The sequence below is a fragment of the Engraulis encrasicolus genome, chromosome 18, assembly GCF_034702125.1.
Source record: "Engraulis encrasicolus isolate BLACKSEA-1 chromosome 18, IST_EnEncr_1.0, whole genome shotgun sequence".
Classification (NCBI taxonomy): domain Eukaryota; kingdom Metazoa; phylum Chordata; class Actinopteri; order Clupeiformes; family Engraulidae; genus Engraulis; species Engraulis encrasicolus.
Window position 1 is genome coordinate 34,866,570 of NC_085874.1, and position 19,422 is coordinate 34,885,991.

The 19,422-nt window shown below is 42.3% G+C and overlaps 1 protein-coding gene across 7 annotated transcripts in view; it reads right to left on the bottom strand.

Annotated features, from left to right (window-relative positions):
* Positions 1-2,933: 2,933 nt before the first annotated feature.
* LOC134469333 (ankyrin repeat and SOCS box protein 2-like) overlaps positions 2,934-19,422 on the bottom strand; it is a 34,157-nt gene continuing 17,668 nt past the window's right edge. For 2 of the 7 annotated variants that reach the window (XR_010038968.1, XR_010038969.1), the window contains 10 exons: positions 18,630-18,941; positions 17,960-18,049; positions 16,670-16,842; positions 14,959-15,114; positions 13,990-14,235; positions 8,628-8,799; positions 7,303-7,876; positions 6,748-6,901; positions 3,690-5,322; positions 2,934-3,600 (listed from right to left, as the gene is read on the bottom strand). Coding sequence is in view for 1 of the 7 variants with exons in the window: in XM_063223525.1 (XP_063079595.1) it covers positions 5,159-5,322; positions 6,748-6,901; positions 7,303-7,876; positions 8,628-8,799; positions 13,990-14,235; positions 14,959-15,114; positions 16,670-16,842; positions 17,960-18,049; positions 18,630-18,928 (2,028 nt within the window). In the remaining 6 variants the exon portion in view is untranslated. Of the gene's footprint in view, positions 5,323-6,747; positions 6,902-7,302; positions 7,877-8,627; positions 8,800-13,989; positions 14,236-14,958; positions 15,115-16,669; positions 16,843-17,959; positions 18,050-18,629; positions 19,322-19,422 lie in introns of those variants that run through there. The other 5 variants (XR_010038967.1, XR_010038970.1, XR_010038971.1 and 2 more) reach the window with 5 other exon arrangements.

Below are 19,422 nucleotides of genomic sequence, written 5' to 3' on the forward strand. Positions count from 1 at the left end.
GTGATTATGCATTTGGATATCAGTGCATAATGATATGTAATACAAGCAATAGTAATTTCTTATAATGAACACATTAATGCAAGCAGTAACATGCCACTATATTACTGACTGAGGCACAGAAACAATGATCATCTCGTGAATCTATAATAAACTCTGCATTCTCTCATTTGTAACCAACAAAGCTTTCCCAAATTATATGTAATTCACACCATTACATACCACACTGACAACTAACCCCACGATGACACATCTTACACAGAATTAACATTAACGCAGTTAATAGAATAGAATAAAAAGCTTTTTTTTCTCATGAACAGTTAATAACACTGACTTTCAGTGGCAATAAAAACATTTAATGTAGCATGCATCCATTAAGTTCACCATTTCAGGGTACCCCAAGTCTGTTTCCACAGGCAATGAGCTCAAAGTATAATCAGAGAGAGTAGAGAGAGAGAGATTCCATTGGCCCATTGTTTCCGGGTTCTACAATTGCAAGGGGGAGGGACTGTTCTATTCATTGTAGGAGTATTATGACACGCCCCTTTAGGCAGATCGGAACCTGGTCATGTTAGGTGCCCATAGCAACCTATTACTTTTTTCATATTTAAAGAATTTCTGGTATAATACGCACGGTTAATGTGAGTCATTCAAAAACAACTGCTTCATGTAACGGCACCCCTCCAAACCAGACAAATATACAAATTATTAAAGCAGCTTTGTGAAATCAAGCTTTTAAAAGAAGAATCCCTGCCAATTACAACTACCATTGACCTGCCCATTCAATGATGGGGCATTTTTTTGTCCAGCAGAGATCCTCTGCATTCTAATGTAGGCATGGCTTTGTTTACATTTTTTAAAGTGTCTTAACATACTCCAGATATCATCCCAATAGCCATGGAACATGCCCAGAAATATGTTGAGACTAGAAATGCTGAGATCTTGCAATGGGCTGAACAATATGTAGTAAAGTGGCAGTAACCAGGAGGTACTTTAGACTAGGCTACGCCACCCTCGGGGGGTATGGGCCCCCGAGGGAAAGTGAGTTTAAAGTTACTAACACCCCAAACTGATCACAGTAACAATGATTCACAATGTGGGCAGTCATGGGTAAGCGGTTAAGGTGTCAGACTTGTAGCCTAGAGGTTGCCGGTTCGACCCCCGATCCGCCAGGTTGGTGGGGGGAGTAATCAACCAGTGCTCTCCCCCATCCTCCTCCATGACTGAGGTACCCTGAGCATGGTACCATCCTGCCGCACTGCTCCCTAGGGGCGCCATTGTGGGCTGCCCCCTTGCACGGGTGAGGCATAAATGCAATTTTGTTGTGTGCAGTGTTCACTTGTGTGCTGTAGAGTGCTGTGTCACAATGACAATGGCTTTCGCTTTCTTTCATGTACCCGCACAAGGCAAATGGGTTCGTGCAATTTAGAGAGAGACATTGTTCTATTTCTAACCATATACAGTGCACCGCAATAATGAGTATAACCCTGTAGAAAAGTAACATTTTGAACAATATTCCAATAAGAACACAAGTTACTTCCAGAACTATCATAGAGTAGGTGTAATGCAACATCTGTTGAGCTTATGACAGAAAAGTAAGGTCAATAGTATAACTTAAATGACATATTTGTGATTTTTTTGTGAAATTATGCTGGTGCAAAAGTGAGAACACCCCTATGTTAAACTTCCTTATAGTGTCTGAGAAGGGGCCGTGTTGGCCCGAAACGTCTCGAAATTGAAACGGATTAAAGCGATCCTATGCAACTTTGACATAAACACATAGATATAAACAACTTTATAGCGGCCTCTAGTGGTTCTGCCGAAAATGTGCATTGAACTAAATTAGACAGACATTGGCTTCGAGATTATGTGCGAATTAAATTTCGTCGTCTTCTGTAATTAACCAGATTCCCTTCCTTGCATTCAGTTCTCTCCACTTCTAAGGGGCTTTATCATATGTGAGATTCCCCCCCTTGCTTATGAGTTGGCTGCTTCGTAATTCACTTCACACAACTGCAATCATGTTTGCACTTCCCTCAGATGGATATTATTTGATCCACTTGTTCTCGGTAGATATCCCCGTCTTTATTTCACATTTCCAGTAACTATATAGTGTAGCCTACATTAGAAGAACGAGGAAACAAACGGCTATTTTGTTGTCATAATAACGATTTCGAAGTCGAGGTGACAAGACGCGGTTTTATCTCCTGTGGTGTTGAAAGTGAAAGTGGACATCCATATGCCGACTAGAGATCACGTTTCGTCTCCTCTTGATCTGCAACAACATATATTTTTAGCCTCGCTCGACTGATTGTGTCCTTTGACATCAAATAAAATGTGCGACATCAGATTTCAACTCGTATACATTTGTGTATCTTTGTAAACTAAACGAGGTGGCGTGGGTTTTGAGAATGCTAATGCATACATCCCAGTGTAGTGAATGAATGATAAAATCCCCATCTTTTGGCGTTCGGCTCTCTCCGGTTTGAAGCCCTTTTCCAATGTTCACACAAGCTATTTATTTGCCTGTCCAAACCTTTCATCTCAATTATCTCGTGATTTATTTGCAGTCCCATTCGTTGTTTTCACTGCATGCCAGCGTGATATTTTACAATCAGCTAGCCAGTAGCCAGTAGCCAGCTTTCAGCAAGCTGCTGCCTCTTATGTAGACCTCCTTGGCTGCTGCTTAGCAAACGAAGGAATAGGTCACGCTCCGCTCATACAGCATAGAAATCTAGACGCCCCTAGCGGCCACAAATTGCACAACAACAAAAGGCGCGGCGCCGCCAGGCAAAACTGCAAGTGCTGTTTCGGAGCAGGAGCACTAGGCGGTGATGGAAATATTGCCATTTTCCCCAGTACGGGTCAGTCAAGCAAAATCTTGAGTACCAAGCCATGTCATGACTATGAAAAAGTTGCATAGTGTCTCTTTAAAAGGGCGGTCATCGGTGTGCGTTTTATCCTTGCCTTACATTGAACTTTTACATTTTGAGTCTGCACCTGGCTAAACTAGATGTGTGTGAGATTTGAATGAAATCCTAACCGCACAACCATACGCACACAGCAACACACGCACTCAAGCACACACTGACTGTAGGCACCCATACAAACGCTGCCGCCTGCTAATTCAGAGCGCAGCGATTCGAGGTGAGCAGCAGCTTGAGAATATACCACAGATAGGGTTTTCAGGCCGACCAGAACGGAGCCGGTGCCCGCACTAGTTACGCTTGGCACAAAAGTGCTTACCTGCGAACTGCCCGTGTTCATACCGGGCTCCGAACTTTTTCTGCACGTGACTCTGCTACCCGGATGAACCTGCTGACGGCAATGTTGTCATCACGGTTCGCTGAGAAAAAGCAAGTATTTTGCGGTTCGCACTGCGAACCAACTTTCCGGTTCACCAATGCTAATTTCTGTGGCGTGATCATGACGGCTGGATCGCGATTAGGTGCGGGAACGGGCACCGACGTGATTCTTAGTCGGCCTGAATGCGCCCAAAGTGAACATAATTTTAGGTTAAGCAGAACAGCAGCGGGTGGGTCCCGACGATACGAAGAGGTTGCTTGCCGCAGTCTCAGCGAAGGAAGGGAAACACCCGGCGGTCTAAAGGCAAACAAACATGTCCACATTAGCTAAGCCCAAATAATTACGCTACGGGCGGCAGCGATGGTTTTGAAAACGGTATTACTTACCCAAGCTTGACATTAACATTCACCGAGCCCAGGTGCCCAGTTAATCTCGGAGACAACAAGTCACAAATGTAGGCCCGGAAGGCAGAGGACGGATGAAAACTGGATAAACTACAACAGATACTGTCAGTAGTAGCGTAAACGCAGAGTGCAGATGAAACCCCCACGGGCTCCAGCAGAAATGCCGCTCTGAAATCAATGCAAGAAGCTAACATTAGCAATCGGTAATGAGCTACCATTACAACACAACAGGGGAACAGATCGACACATACCTCCAAAAGGGAACGGTTGAAGCGCAGAATTCTCCTCAGCAGGGATAGCATGAGGACAACGCAGCAGACCCAATGCTGCGGGGAACAAGCCGAGCGTGATCACATGGCCATGTCTGCTGCAGGCCTTTGATGGCTACAGCAAATTCGGTATGCTTGCTGTAGTGATCCGTGTGCGCAGGCACGATTCATGCATGAGCACATCAACTTGTGCAGTTCATGTCAATTTTCGGCACGTTCGTAGATACTGCAACCAAACAAGTGCGTTAGGTGTGATATCTTCAAACTCCCTTGGGGCTATTGTGAGAAAGATTGCACAGTTCCATACGAGTGCTTTTGGAGAAAACGACGATGGCGGCAACTTTTCAAGACTGTCTCGATCATGTCCAAAATTACAAACATTCGATTTGCAGTCATACTTCCCCGTTGCACTTTGGCAAAGGGCCCGGGGGAGTCCTTACTTTGTTTTGTTTACAGTCTGTGTTCCCAATTACCGGCTCACAATGCTGTTCTCTCTGCCCCCTGGATGACACCGCCAGTATTTTGCGTGTTGGTCTACTGCTTTTAAAGCAAGCATGTGCAGTCGGTTGCTCACAGTGACGCGCGTAATTTGCGGCTCGCAGCAAGCGCACCGAGGGATTAAAACACAATCACCTGTGGTGACATGATGCCACGCAGCTGTGGCACTGCTTAAAGGGGGATCACCACTACAGATAAAATCCCATGTCAATGGGGGTACTGACATGTCAAGGGGAGAGTGAGCATACAACCGCATGTTGAATTTGGCTGGAATTATCCTTTAGGATAAGTTCAGCCAATTTCAACATGCTGTCGTAATGCTCACATTACCCTGGACTTGTCTGTACCTGAGATTCTTTTTCTTCAGCCTTTTCAGCCATCCAAAAGGTTATGCAACATCAGCAGACAACTAGCACACAACGATACCTTTTGGGAAAATATTTGGAGTAGGCCTATGTTAATAAAGTTTTTAATGTAAACAAAATCTGCACCCATTAGAATAGCTCAGATCTCGGAAAGGGCTGAGCCGGAAAAATGCATCGTCACCAGGTACTGACAAGTCAAGGGTAGCGTGAGCAATACAACAGCATATTGAAATTGGCAGAACTGCTCCTTTAACATAGTATGTTGACTGACACAGTCAAACTACAGTAAGCTGCTGCACTGCCCTGTTGGAAATGCTCATTAACAGCCACATTGCGACAAATTCTCAGACTCAGAGTTGTCATGGAAGAGAAATCTGATGAGACGTTTGGGCAGAGGTAGAGAAGTCATTTGTCTCAGTCGCTGATGTCCCACTTGCTTGCGGATATCCACACGGCACAGGTGTAGAAGGGAGAATGGTGGTTCTGAAAGTTTCAAAGACATTACATTTTATTAATTGAATTCAATGTGCATTTTATAATATTTTTTGTCAGTAGCTTTTGTGTTAACTAAACTCATCAAACTGAGTAGTACAAAAATAAATAGGCCTACATTAACAAGCAGTCTGTTTGTTAATGGATTGTAAAATGCCGTCAGTTTACAGAGTGGGCTGACCGCAGCCATATTTCCATATGGACTGACCATCCAGGGGCCCAACAGCAGTAAATATCTTGGGCAATCCAAATGGATTTAAAATATAAGGAGGAAATCAGGCCCAATAAGACTGGTGCTAGGCACTTCAGACACCTAAGTGCTATGGAGTTTAACCAGAGATATTATAGACAGAGATAAGTCATTCTAGTTCTTTTCGGGTATCCACTTTATGTCGGGTGAACGGCCCTTTAGGAGACCTTCGGTTAGTAGACCTTCGGAGTCCCCTTAGCGCTGTAGATGGCGGTAGCACACTTCTTGTGCAAACACTTCAAAAATAGAAGAAGAAGGAGGGGACAACGCCCCCTTAGGAGATCCAACTTGAGCACACTCTTTTGCATTTGGTGGGCGTGTTTTGAATCCTCTTTATTACTCCACCCTCTTTGGTTTACCCGTCATGTCTTGGCTATTCCAAAGATTTTCAATATACTGACCAAGATGAAGTATTCCATGTCACCAGCGCACCAAAGTGGGATCAAGTCTGGTCTCTTAAATGGGCTTTCCCATTGAACTCCCCTAAAGGGCCATGGCAACCTTTCAGTATATCACCTTGTGCCACGGTGATTGTGGAAGAAACTCTTTATGAGCTGTGTCCTCCTCATCAAATGACTCTGGCTACACTGCAACTAAAGCTGGGCATACACTGTGTGATATTTTCAGTCATGGGTATTAAGCTCCAACTCACACTGCACATGGAAATTTCGCGATTTAAAAGTTCATATCTCACGACTCACGTCCTTACACTATCCGAGGCGATGGTCGGATGCGAGCAGAATGGTCTGACTGTGCGACACGACACACGTGTTTCCCAAGGCTGCAGAGGAGGGAACATGCGCACCTGAGGTGGAGATGAGGACGCGATCAAGAACGAATTGCAAGGCCCAATTAACTTGTGCATGTGTAGTGTCAAATCGGGTCGTAGCACTGCTTTAACTGTTCGATTTACCCACGAGGCACAACCAGGATTTCAAACAGTTTTGATTTTCTTACGACCCTGCGATTGCACGATCGCGAGGTGAAATCGCATGTCGTTACTCCATGTACACTACACGATGCAAGACTCACGATTGACCTGTGATTGAGCAAGAAATCGGTCCAACTCCCAAAAACTCACCAAATCGAGGCAAAAGTCGCACAGTGTAAGCCCAGCTTAAAAGGGTAAAGCACTTCATCATCAGTATGAAAGAAATTCAACTTACTTGCTTTATCCTTGATGGACTGGCCATTGCTGATGTTGTCCAGGAGGTTTGAGAGTCTTGAACAGAGTTTCACGTGGCCAGTGTAATCTAAGAGCATATCGAGTATCATTCCCACCCAAGGTGAGTTGAGAGGATCCGCCATCACCTCACAAAACTAGAGAAAAATTCAAAATGAATACACCATACACAAAACTGGTGGATTGTGGTATAGTATGGTATAATATAAATATTCGGATTGCCCTGTTGAATGATGTCCATATTCCCTTTTTTTCTTAGTCTCTGGTTACCAAAATATCAAGAACATCTAATTATGACTTGCCACTCCTGTCTGACATTTACTTTAAAACCACTTGTCATGGGGGTCAAAGCTGTACGCTGTGCTAATATGTTGTACCATACAGGCCCATGGGGACCCGTTACCTAATCCTAGTAATTTCCCAACCCTAGCCCGTCTCTCTCTCCCAACAATGTCTTGTCTTGTAATCTAATAAAGGCACAAAATTCACAAATACATAAAAAGGCATAAAATGTATAAAAAAGCACATTCTCATTAACCTGTGCAGTTGACGTATGAGGGGCCATCAGCCCATGCAGGTACAGATTGTCCCTAGAGGAGCGGTGTATCTTGACTGGAGGATGCGTGTTGTTCCCATAGACACAGTCGAAGCAGGCGTCAGCATCCAGCCCGTTGTCAAGCAGCATCTTAAACATGTTTCTGTGCCTCATGCAGAAGAGCATAGCGGCTGGGAAGGTGGTTGGATATGTTGGCATGGAAGCATTCACGTTGGCACCATACTCGACCAGCAGAGACGCCATCTCCATGTTGTCTTTTCTCACGGCGACCAAGAGAGGGTTGAAGACGTCCAGGTTAGGGTTTGCGCTGGCTTCAAGCAGCATGGAGGCCGCTTCAACGTTGCTTGCCTTCACTGCGAAGTACAGTGCCGTGCTGGGGCGGTCCTCGTACATCTTTGAATATTCGGTCGATAGCTGCATGTTGACGTCAAAGCCTTCTTGGATGAGAATCTCCAGGACCTTGTCTTGGTTGCTTTCGGCTGCGAGATGCAGTGGACTGATGCCACTGCGCGTTATCATCCCTCTGTTGGTCAGAGGAAGCAGTAGCAACACCACACTGCAGTTTGAAGCGAAGAGAATGGACAGGGAAAATGTTGATGTGTAGGATTAGTGATGGGACTGATTACACTGTACAACCGTAATACAGACAATAATAAACAATATATACTTATAAATAAAACAATATATATGTGCAATGTACAGTAATAACAATAAACCTGTAGAAGCTGCCGGTAAAATGCTGAATATAGTAATAATGAGAAAAATTAGGCTGTAAATGATGCTTACAAAATGAAAACGTCTTTTCCAAATCAATGCATGTTTGCAAAACATGCAAAAAACAATGCAACAATGCAAAAAATGTAAAAAGGTTTCTTTTTATTACACAAAAACTATAACCAGGTCCTCCCTCTGTAGAGGCTGCAGTTGATATGTAAAGTTAAACAATTGGAATTTGCAAACTCAGTTATGCTTACAAACCAGTGTATACACAAACCTTGTATTCTAAGACATATGTATTATGTATTATATATTACAAAATGAAGTTCCATTAAAAAAATAATGTCAGTGAAATCATGTTTTTTTGTATAAGAAAATAATAAGATAAAAGCAGCACCATTCCAATTGCACCGATGCTGCCTTAAAATCAAATGAAGAAAAGCATGTAAGTTGCACTCATAGGGCTTTGAAAAAAGCTATACAAATCATTGTGCCATTGAGATTGACTCAAATAAAGCTGGTGCAAGGGATATTTCCCAAGGCTGATAAATTAAAGAATATGCACACTCTTACACTCTTGATTCACTCACTTCACATGTCCATTCTTTGAAGCAACATGTAGAGGAGTTAAGCCTAATTTGGTTGTTCGGTTTACATCGGCTCTCTTGGACAGCAATATCTTTACACACTCCTCATGGCCATTCTTAGACGCTTCATACAAAGCTGTTGCCCCATCATTGGCCTGCGTGTTAATATTTCCACCTAGAAGACATAAATGAAAATGATAAAGTGTCACTATGCAATTCTAACCCTGCACTGTAAAAATGTTTAAGTACCTTAAAGGACAACTGCACTATTTTCAACATTACGCCCCTTTTAGTGCAGGTGGATATGTCAGAAAAAAGAGGTTTAGGAACATTTCATATAGATTTTTCCAAATTGTGTTTTTTATCAACTACAAACCCCATAGTCTTCAAATCCACCTGTTTCCATTTTTTTCCGAAGTGGAAACGCCCAAAATCCAAGATGGCGGATATGCAGTCAGATTCTAACACAATTGAATGTAATGGAAGGAAACAGGTCATATACGTTTTTGGAATTGGTGTTTTTTAGCATCTCTTGGACCCCCTGAATACAAAACTATCTGATTCTATTTCCCCCCTTCATTTTTAGAACCAAAATCCAAGATGGCTGACATAACATATAGCAAAAATTACATGTTTGGTGTTTTGAGGTCTCTAAAGTCAGTGTTTTTTTTTCTTGTATTTTTAATATTCTTGATGTGTACAGGACCGTTCAGTCAGTCATTACATGAACTTTTTCAAAAATCATTTAAAATGTATAAAAATTCAACATCTATAAAACGATTGCGCACTTCTCTATATGGCCAGCTAATGTGTCACATCCCAAATTTGAGCTGGCCCCTCTGGTAATTTGTGGGGTTTGTATTTGTAGGACACCCTCTGAAAACAAAACAATCTGTTTCCAATTTTTAGAAGCAAAATCCAAGATGGCCAACATTTGGTATTTTCAGGTTTATTAAGCTATTATGTTATGTTGTACGCCTATTGGTAATATTTTGATAGGCACATAACTGTCATTACATTAAATGTTTCGTCTCATAGGAAGAGCATCTGGAATTTGGGGTGACACACTGTGCACACTGCGCACATGTCGGCTAACAATTGGCTAGTTGCAAAAAGTTGGCCTGTTGCCTCTAACTAAACTCTCTAGACTTATCAGAAAGTAAAAGAAAATCCTATTAATTCATTTCATAGAACAAAAGAATGGGCAAGGGGACCACCTTCATGAAATTCCCAACATTACAGAATAATTTGCAGCATCATTGAGGGACCCAGTTTCATTTCATTTTTATGTCAATTATTTTCATAAAAGATTCACGCTTGTGCCACTTACACGGTCCCTCATGATGCCAAAGGTCTCACAAAGGTCAGTGTATGATAGTGTGGCCATTACTAGGATCGTGGGTGTGCTCTCACTGTCAGGCCAATGAACCAGTCTCTTTGCTGCAGCTTTCAAAACTTTGCTGCAGCTATTATCTCTTTGCAGCAGCTGTCTGCTGTGGGAGCAGACTGTTTTTTAAAGGGATTTGGGGCACCTATGCACCATCTCCACTCATGAGCAATCAGCAGTCAGCGCACCTGCCAATCCTGCACCTGAAACACAGACAGACCAAAGAACCAGCAGGGAGGACAGCCAAGCCCCCTTGAGTCATGACATATGGTAGTGGTTTGGGTTCAAATAACAGAAGGCCTTGGTTCCAAGTCGTGTGAGCCCACTCTCCTCTTCTTCACTACACATGGCTTCAGAATTGGGATGACTTGCTGTGAGGCCAACATAGGCATGCCAACCGGATGAGCCACAACAGACCCGCAGAGACGTGATCTCAATGGATGCTACTGATGGGTGAAGCATAATATTAGACACCATGGATGATATAGGCCTAAGTAAGTTGGGAATTATATGAGGGACGTTCAAAGCGTGTGAAGCACATGAGTGGGCTTACCATAGGGAAGACATATCAGGGTATGACCCATCACTAGAGTTGAGGATATTCTCTAACTGTCATGCCAGAGAGCCTAGTTCTGTGAGCAGAGAGCATGGCAAAATTGTTGGCATTGGAGGAATGCAACATCCCGGATAGAACATACGGTTTCACAGCCTTCAGATAAGCTGAGGCCGACCTTGAAGCAACTTTGTAGCCCTTTGCCTTGATATAGGCAGCCAATCCAGTGAATGTGCATATTACTGTACAGGTAGCACTGCATAATAGGTAGGCCTACTGTACATGAAGTGATTCATAGCAATTGTTGTTGGAACAATAATTTGGACCAGCACGGAATCCTCTGTGCTTGAATTCACAAATGAATGGCTTCAGAGTAGAGTAGAGTATCATTTATTGATTTATAGACCTGAAAGCACCATTAATGTTGATTTTGCTAAACAAAATGTCTTCCATCTTGGATTTTGTAATGGGTTTAGTTTATGTAATGGCTGACTTCGCATTCATGTAACAAATATTACCAAAACAAGTCAACAATGGCTTTATAGACTTCAAAATATGAAATATGCCAATTTCGCCATAAATTATGTCAGCCATCTTGGATTTTGCCCCCAAAAATGGAGGAAAACATTGAAAATAAGTTGTTTTTTATTCAATGTTGCCCTGGAATTATAAAAAAGTTCAATTGAACCTTAAAACGGCATTAATGGTGAAATTTCTACACACAATGGCAGCCATCTTGAATTTGCCACTAAATGTTCACGAAAAAAATGGAAACAGGTGGATTTGTATTCGGGGGGGTCCTAGAAGTAAAAAAAACACCAAATGGAAAAATCTATATGAAATGTTCCAAAACTTACATATGCACCTATACTATTTTCTGAGTTGCCTCCAATGTTTTAGAACCCCACTCACCATTTATTTAATGTTTGCTGCTCTCTCCGTTATTTGCTAAATTTGGATTTTTGTCTCAACTGGCTTTTAGGGCAGTCATGGGTAAGATGTAAGGGCGTCAGCCTTGTAGCCCAAAGGTTGCCGGTTCGACTCCCGACCTGCCAGGTTGGTGGGGGAGTAATCAACCATTGCTCTCCTCCATCCTCCTCCATGACAGGTACCCTGAGCATGGTACCGTCCCGCCGCACTGCTCCCCAGGGGCGCCATTGAGGACTGCCCCCTTGCACGGGTGAGGCATGAATGCAATTTTGTTGTGCAGTGTTCACTTGTGTGCTGTGGAGTGCTGTGTCACAATGACAATGGGAGTTGGAGTTTCCCAGTGGACTTAAAGCGATGGTTCGGAGTAGAATCACCCTAATGCCATTTGAACCGTGACACCCATCCACCTTTACACCCGAAATGTTTTCTGCCGCAGGCTTACATCAACAGAGTTGCCGTGTTATTCGATGTTTATTCCGGATAGCTTGACTCAAGCGCATATGGATCCTGGGCACCGTCTCCAAACTTTCCCCACAAAAATAACATGTCATGACACCAAACTTCTACAGTATAACAAATGTGGTTTGTACTCACAAAAAGATGAATTTGAAACTTTGTACATAGTCCAGGAGTTTATTAGTAACAACACACGAGACGATTAGCTTTTCTGCTGCTAAACATCCGTCGACGTCACTTCCTCCAGCTGGGACTGTCCAGGTATTGTAAGGTGTGTGTTTTAGTCCACAGCCAGGATATATGCACGAGTGTGGCATCGTCTTCTATTTATTAAACGTGGTAAAATTTAAATCCGAAGTGGTTAATTTCAAATTCATCCTTTTGTGAGTACAAACCACATTTGTTATACTGTAGAAGTTTGGTGTCATGACATGTTATTTTTGTGGGGAAAGTTTGGAGACGGTGCCCAGGATCCATATGCGCTTGAGTCAAGCTATCCGGAATAAACATCGAATAACACGGCAACTCTGTTGATGTAAGCCTGCGGCAGAAAACACTTCGGGTGTAAAGGTGGATGGGTGTCACGGTTCAAATGGCATTAGGGTGATTCTACTCCGAACCATCGCTTTAAGCTGGACTTACACTGTGCGACTTTTGCCCCGATTTTACCCCGATTTGGCAGTCGCACGACTTTTTGGAAGTCGGGACAATTTCTTGCTCAATAGCAGGTCAATCGTGAGTCACGCATCGTGCAGTGTATATGGGGTAACGACAAGCGATTTCGCCTCACGATTGTGCAATCGCAGGGTCGCAAGAAAATCAAAACTGTTTGAAATCCTGGTCGTGGCTCGTGCATAAATCGCACAATTAAAGCAGTGCTACGACCCGATTTGACACTTCACATGCACAAATTAATAGGGCTGTGCGATTTGCTGTTGAGCGCGACCTCATCTCCTCCTCAGGTGCGCATGTTCCCTCCTCTGCAGACCGGGAAACATATGTCGCGTCGCGCAGTGGAAGCATTTGCCTCGCATCCGACTGTCGGCTCGTATAGTGTGAGGACGTGAGTCGTGAGATGTGAACTTTTTAAATAGTGAAATTCCATCGTGCAGTGTGAGCAGGAGCTTAATACCCACGAGCAAAAATATTGCACAGTGTATGCCCGGCTTTAGATTTTCCGAAATCCTCCCTTAACATTTGTTTTCAATACTGTCCAACTCACCAAGTGTTTAGGGGTGTTCACTGGTCTTCCATAACAATCATTTTTCGTAGCAAAACATGGCTTTTGTCATGTTTTATGTTGCATTTTGTAAATATTTTTTCCCCCCAGAAAATACCAAATAAAAAAAATGACAGAAGCGATATTTCGCCTCCAAACTTGTTAGGGAATGCCTTTGTTGGGGAATGCCTTTGCCTTGTTAGGGAATGCCCTTACCAGTTTGTGAGATGCATACTTTCGAAAACAAGTGTTTATGGGGTTTTTTAAGAACATACTTGGATTAGTCAAAGACCGGAGACAGCAGCAAACATCAAAAAATACGAGTGGGGTTCCAAAACATTGCAGACAACACAGAAAAGGAGCTTCATGTTCAAAATAGTGCAGTTGTCCTTTAAGGAACCCCCAGTTGCCACTGTGGGGGAACCTAAGAGTTCCATGACTACTTTAAAATTCTCTGAGGAGAATTTTTAGTGGTTCACCTACAATCCTTTAGATGTTTTTCAGTTTGCCACTCTGGGGAAACCCATAAAGGGTCTTTGAGGAACCCTCTGGGAACAAACTGAAGGTTCGTCAGGGAACTTTTAATGTACAAGGCAGGGCTTTGTTTCTCAAAGTCAAAGTTGCTAACCTGCCTGCTAGCAACTTTGCTGAGTAGATACTAAATTAGCTAAAGCCTAAATGAATAAAATATTATACATAATACACCTACAGCATTATTGTGTTTTATTGTGTATGTTTTTTCATGCAGATTTGCAGCCCAAGAACTGGCAGCTGAAAAACAAAAAAAAAACACAAATCAAACAAACAAACAACCACTCACCTAGTTTTATGAAGTAGTTCAGCACGTCTGCGGCTCCACACTGAGCTGCTGTGAACAGTGGCTCAACGCCATAGCTATCCGTAGTCGACGTCTTTGCTCCAGCCTCCACTAGCATTTTAACCATATTGATGTTTTTATTATTCACTGCCTCATGTAAAGGTGTGTTTCTCTCAATGTCTGCCCTGCAGGGGTTCCCGCCAGCTTTTAGAACAGCATCAAGTATCTCCTCAGTGCCCTTCTCACAAGCTGAAAGCAAACTACACCTGTTAGAAATGGGAATGAGTTGTTTCTAACACAATTTTCCTTGAACACAGACAATTTTTAAGGCTGTCCTAAACAAAGGCCATTAAAAGAAACAAAGGACAGCACTCTTGAAATCCCTTTCAGACAGCATCCTCTTGCGTCCACAGTTAATCCAGTCGGATGTGGTTCATCCTGCTTGCTGGCATGCAGGCATTACCCTAGATACCGTGGCTCTTAATACATCAAGAAGACTTGCAGTGTTGGTCAAAGATAGCAACAGGCGCACCAATAATTTATCCTTTTTTTGAACTCAGATATGTCATCCATAATGATGTGTGCATTGCAACATTTTGAGCAAAACTGTGCTCTTACCCTGTTAATTGAACATTCACACTCTGCTCCTACTGGTGCAATGTGCAATTAATGAAGACTGGCCACCAGGGTGGTCCGGTTTATCCATGAAACTTGCCACACTAAAATGACAGGTGTTTCAATTTCGTTGTCTAACCCCAGTAATTCCATAAATTGGTTAATGACAGTATTAACTATTATTTATGGTTAATACATGTATACTACATATTAATACAAAATAGCCTAAGATTATATAAAGTACAGTGTATTCTTAGGTCCAAAGGTGGTCCCCGCTGAAGAAGTTTGGGAACCACTGATCTAACTTTGGACTGAACTTTCCCATTTCTGGACGTACATTGCATATTGATTTGGTACCTTTGTAGACGGCTGTCTCTCCTGTTCTGTTGGCTATGTTAGGGTCTCCACCAGCGTCAATGAGAACCTTGACACAGGCCAAATTCTTATAACCGACAGCCACAAGGAGAGGCGTTTGGTTCTTGTCATTGCGTTTGTTGACTAGATCCGGAAAGGCTACAATTGGCAAGGAAGAACAAAAGAACACAAACTTCAGGTGATGTGATGAAATATTGTAATGTATCAATATAGTAAATTAACTGTAGGAAAGCAGTGTGCTTTAGATAGAGAAACAAATGCATCAATTTACAACCCCCTACTCTATGATAGAAGTCAATGCAATTTGTTGAAATTGGGCGGAATTTAGCGTTTTTGAGAACCTTTTGGGCGGGATTTAATCAGACAAATCTGGCAACACGATTTGGCTGGTGGCCACATGGCATCAGCCAAAGCGCTAAGATAACACGGTGACTTGAACCATCTATCGCGGGAGTGCACTACGCATTTGTATATTAATTCGTGCTCTACATTTGTCCTGTGACAGGTTAGGGTTAGGAGTGGTTTTGGTCTGTGCACAATTTTGCTGTTTCCCTTTCTTCCTTCTCTGTTCTTGGCAAAAGCAAAGTGGCAGAAATGTTGCTTTACTATCAGTTTAGTATTTAGGGATGGTTTTGGTCAAGGCACAGCTCAGAATTTTCGCATTTAGCAACAGAAATTTGCCACAGACAAATCCCACGACAGCTGGAAAACTCATTGTTAAGGTCTTCTGTGTTTGGACACTTTACTCCACCCTGCTGGCTGGTTGTTGCACTGCCACTGTTTTTTCTTGACAGCTCTTTGTTTTGGTTTCTCATGTGCCTTTTGTTTTCATGGGTTACCACGCCCCCTTGCCACACCTGTTTCCCCTCATGCTATTGAGTGCAATTAGCTGCCTATTGGATTTTGTGTTTGTTGGAATGCTATTTAAGCCTTGTGAATCCTTAGTTCTGTGTCTGACCGTCTGACCATATCTGCCTGTTTTTGTGATGCCTGAAGATCTGTATCCGTGAGTAACCTGTTTTTGTTTATGGACTCTGAGAAGCTTGAAAACCAGTTGTTTTTTTTTAATCTCGTGGATTTTTTGGACTGTGAATCTGAAACCTTCAGTTTGGAACCTTTTTTCCCCTGTTTTTTATGTTTATGGACTAAGCTACTTTGCTTCTGAAGAGTGGATCTTCTGTGCCTTTTCGTTGCCTGGATTTTTGTGACCTTTAAGTTATACTGAATTTTTCTGTTTTGGACTGCCAGTTTTTGCAGCCCTGTGACTTTTTGCTTGTCAAAATAAAAGACACTCAACTCTGATCTGCATTTGGGTTTCCGTCTGCAACTCTTACACTCATTTGGCTGGTCAAGTGACAAAAGAACTTTCCTGTGTCGTTGAGGAGCAGGCCTTAACATGTAAAGTCTATGAACCACAACGCAAAATTTAAAAAAATTGGCATTTGGAAAAATTATGTCCGCTGCTTTTGCAATTGATGACTGTCTACAGCCAAAAACCATCAAGCTGAGTTTGACGATAATGTGTTCAAAACGCCAAATAAATATGATCCTGCTTCCCTACAGCAGTGTATCTCAAACTTTTTTAGGCGAGGCACCCTTTCAAATCATGAAAAATTTCAAGGCACCCCAAACCAACAAGCCGTAACATGGCATTGCATCCGATACCACACAAGCTTAGAAAAGTAACACATACCTTGTAAAAGCAACTTTAAACATTCCACTGCATTGTAGTATGCAGCCTCATGTAAGTGTATCCAGCCCTCTTCGTTTGGTTTGTTCAGACTCTCAGCAGGTTCTGTCATTAATATTTGTTTGAATGTTTTGGCATCATCATTCCAGATAGCTGCCTTTATGGATGGTGCATGACTGCAATAAATCAAAATTTATCTCCATTAACTTGAACTTGCTTGGTATCAACAAGCTGAATGTTTTGTTTGTGTACCGTAGTTGCTAGATCAAGGAGCTGTGTCCACAGGATGCATTTTAAGAGCTGCCAGGGCCTATTTTCAATACAAATCCAATGGTTCCATTCCATCATCCAAACTATCGTCCATGACTTATGCTTGTGAGTCGAGCTTTAATGGGTATAAAATCGGCAGTGGAAAAGAACCTACAGTGTTGAGCTCTTTAGTGCATAATGTCGTGGGAAATTTTGGAACACTAACAATGTGCCCCTACTGGAAGTGACGGACTAGCATAGCTTAATCCCGTCAAATCAGATGGCTACTATATTACACAGCTCCTCATGCTTGTATTTACATTTCCCTCACCCCAACTGGACTTTGTCGTATACAATACTTGGATTGATATGAAGAGGTTGGTCATCTCATCAACATTACTTAAAAATAGGTTGTTTCGAGAGACTGTTGACGAAACTCTTCTACTGAACACATTTCTTCCGTTACTGTATGTAAACAGTATGTTTAGTGCGTGCAATGTCCATCGTTTTACGCTCTGCATTTTTTACTCTTACTGTATTAGGGCAGCACTCGATAAATCTCAGTGCACTGAATTTTCAGGGCGAATGCCCGATGCACTGAACCACAGTGCCCGAAGTGCACAAGTGCGCCATTTGGGACATGCTGAATGTGTTTCAGTGCCAAGGGTGCTAAGCACTTTCCTGCAAAAAAGAAGCCGTCATAGACCTTTTTTTTTATGCATCGCTCTGAACACTGAGATTAATTTTTTTTCGACTTTTAGAACAGCATTTGGCTGTTTAAGTGCTTCATTTTACTCAAAGCAAAACCTGTTTATCTTCCATCTTTCAAAGTGATCAGTGACTGTTTCAGTTAGGTATCGTGCTAACATGCCCTGTGTAACTTAGCAACAACACGAGTCCAGAAAAGGTCAGAGCGCACCTGGGAGGCAAGGTTTTGAGCACTCTTTGTGTGATATATGCATCCTCTCAACACAGGCCCTAACTGCACGATATAGTCAAGTGAAGTCAAGAAAAAAGCTGTATGTAATCAAGGATAACGCTTACATAGCTGTTTTTTTGACTAGGTCTTCATTTCCATATCGTTTCTTCCATTCCAGTAGCCTCACCCTCTCTTCATCGAATGTATTAAGTACCCTGCAGGTATCAGGTATCATCATAAAAGCATTCCAAAAAAATCCTCCTTCAGAAATACTTCGTTTCTTTTCATCAATCAAAGTTAAAATGTTAAAAAGTTAAAAAAAAATGCTCAAAAAACCTACATGGTAACATCAAAGCTGAAATTAAAAAGGTAAAAAAAAAAACCTACATGGTAGCATCAATTTTAGGTACACTGTGCAGGAAATGGTCAAAAAAGGTACTGCAACTAGTTTACTAAGTAATAAACTAATATTTTCTAGTATGACCCAAGTAGTCATTTTTGCAGCTGAAATTGGCTATTTCGGGAAATTCAAAATGGCGAACCATGGAGAAGATCCCCCTTTTTATGTAAGAAAAGTGCAATTTTTCCAGTCATAATGAATGTGTAGAATTTGATGGTGGTGGTAAGTATTCATGAGAAAGGTAACATTAGTGCATGGATAGCATGAATTCTGGAAATAAACAACCAAAAATCTCACACAGTGTACCTTTTAAGAAAAAAAAATCTGAACAAGATGGTGGTATTTGAGTTCAATCAATCTTTTGAGACCTCAGACCTGCAGTGTTTCACATTTACCTGGAAGGATTGACTTCTGGGTTCTCAGCGGCCGCAGCTCTCTGTGTTTGCAGAGCAGCATTCTGTCCGGCTGCATACACCTGCCTGGCTTCTGTGGGTATGTCTTCCTCTTTGGGTGGCTCGGATGCTGGTATGAAACTTGCTTGAGCGTATTCCGAGGGGCCTTGTTGGTCTTCAGACAGGCTGCGTTCAATGGCCATCTGCAGTAGCTCATCATCAGTCAAGTGGCCATAGGCAGTGTAGTCTTCATACACAACGTCAAGCATAGTCGCCCGCCTAGCAAGGCTTGCTGCAGCCATGATGAACTTAAGCCTATAGAAATCAGTAACGGAAAATATCAAACATCATCAATAACCTCTGCCACAGCATTTGTTGCAGGGAATTACTGAATCGTCTTATCACAGAAACGTAACAATACTGATAGGGCAGGGACTTAATGCGAATTCATTTAGATTAATTAACTACACAAACAATGCGATTAAAAAAATTATCCCATTTTAATCGCACTATAATATAGTCACATAGTTCTGGATTAGAACAGTAGAGGGCAGCATTACGCCTGATGGTGTACAGCCTGCTGAAATAAGTGAGTTCGCAATTACCGGCGCGAAATGCATTGTGGGTAATATTCGCCATTTTGAGAGATAAACAAAACAGCGTTGCCCCGGGATACATATAAACGCGCATGATATTTCATCTAGCCGGGTTACTCCGATCATGTAATGTAGACAACAAACAATTCACACAACCATTTAACAACCCCAAATTACTCAACATTTCGCTGGTAGGTCAA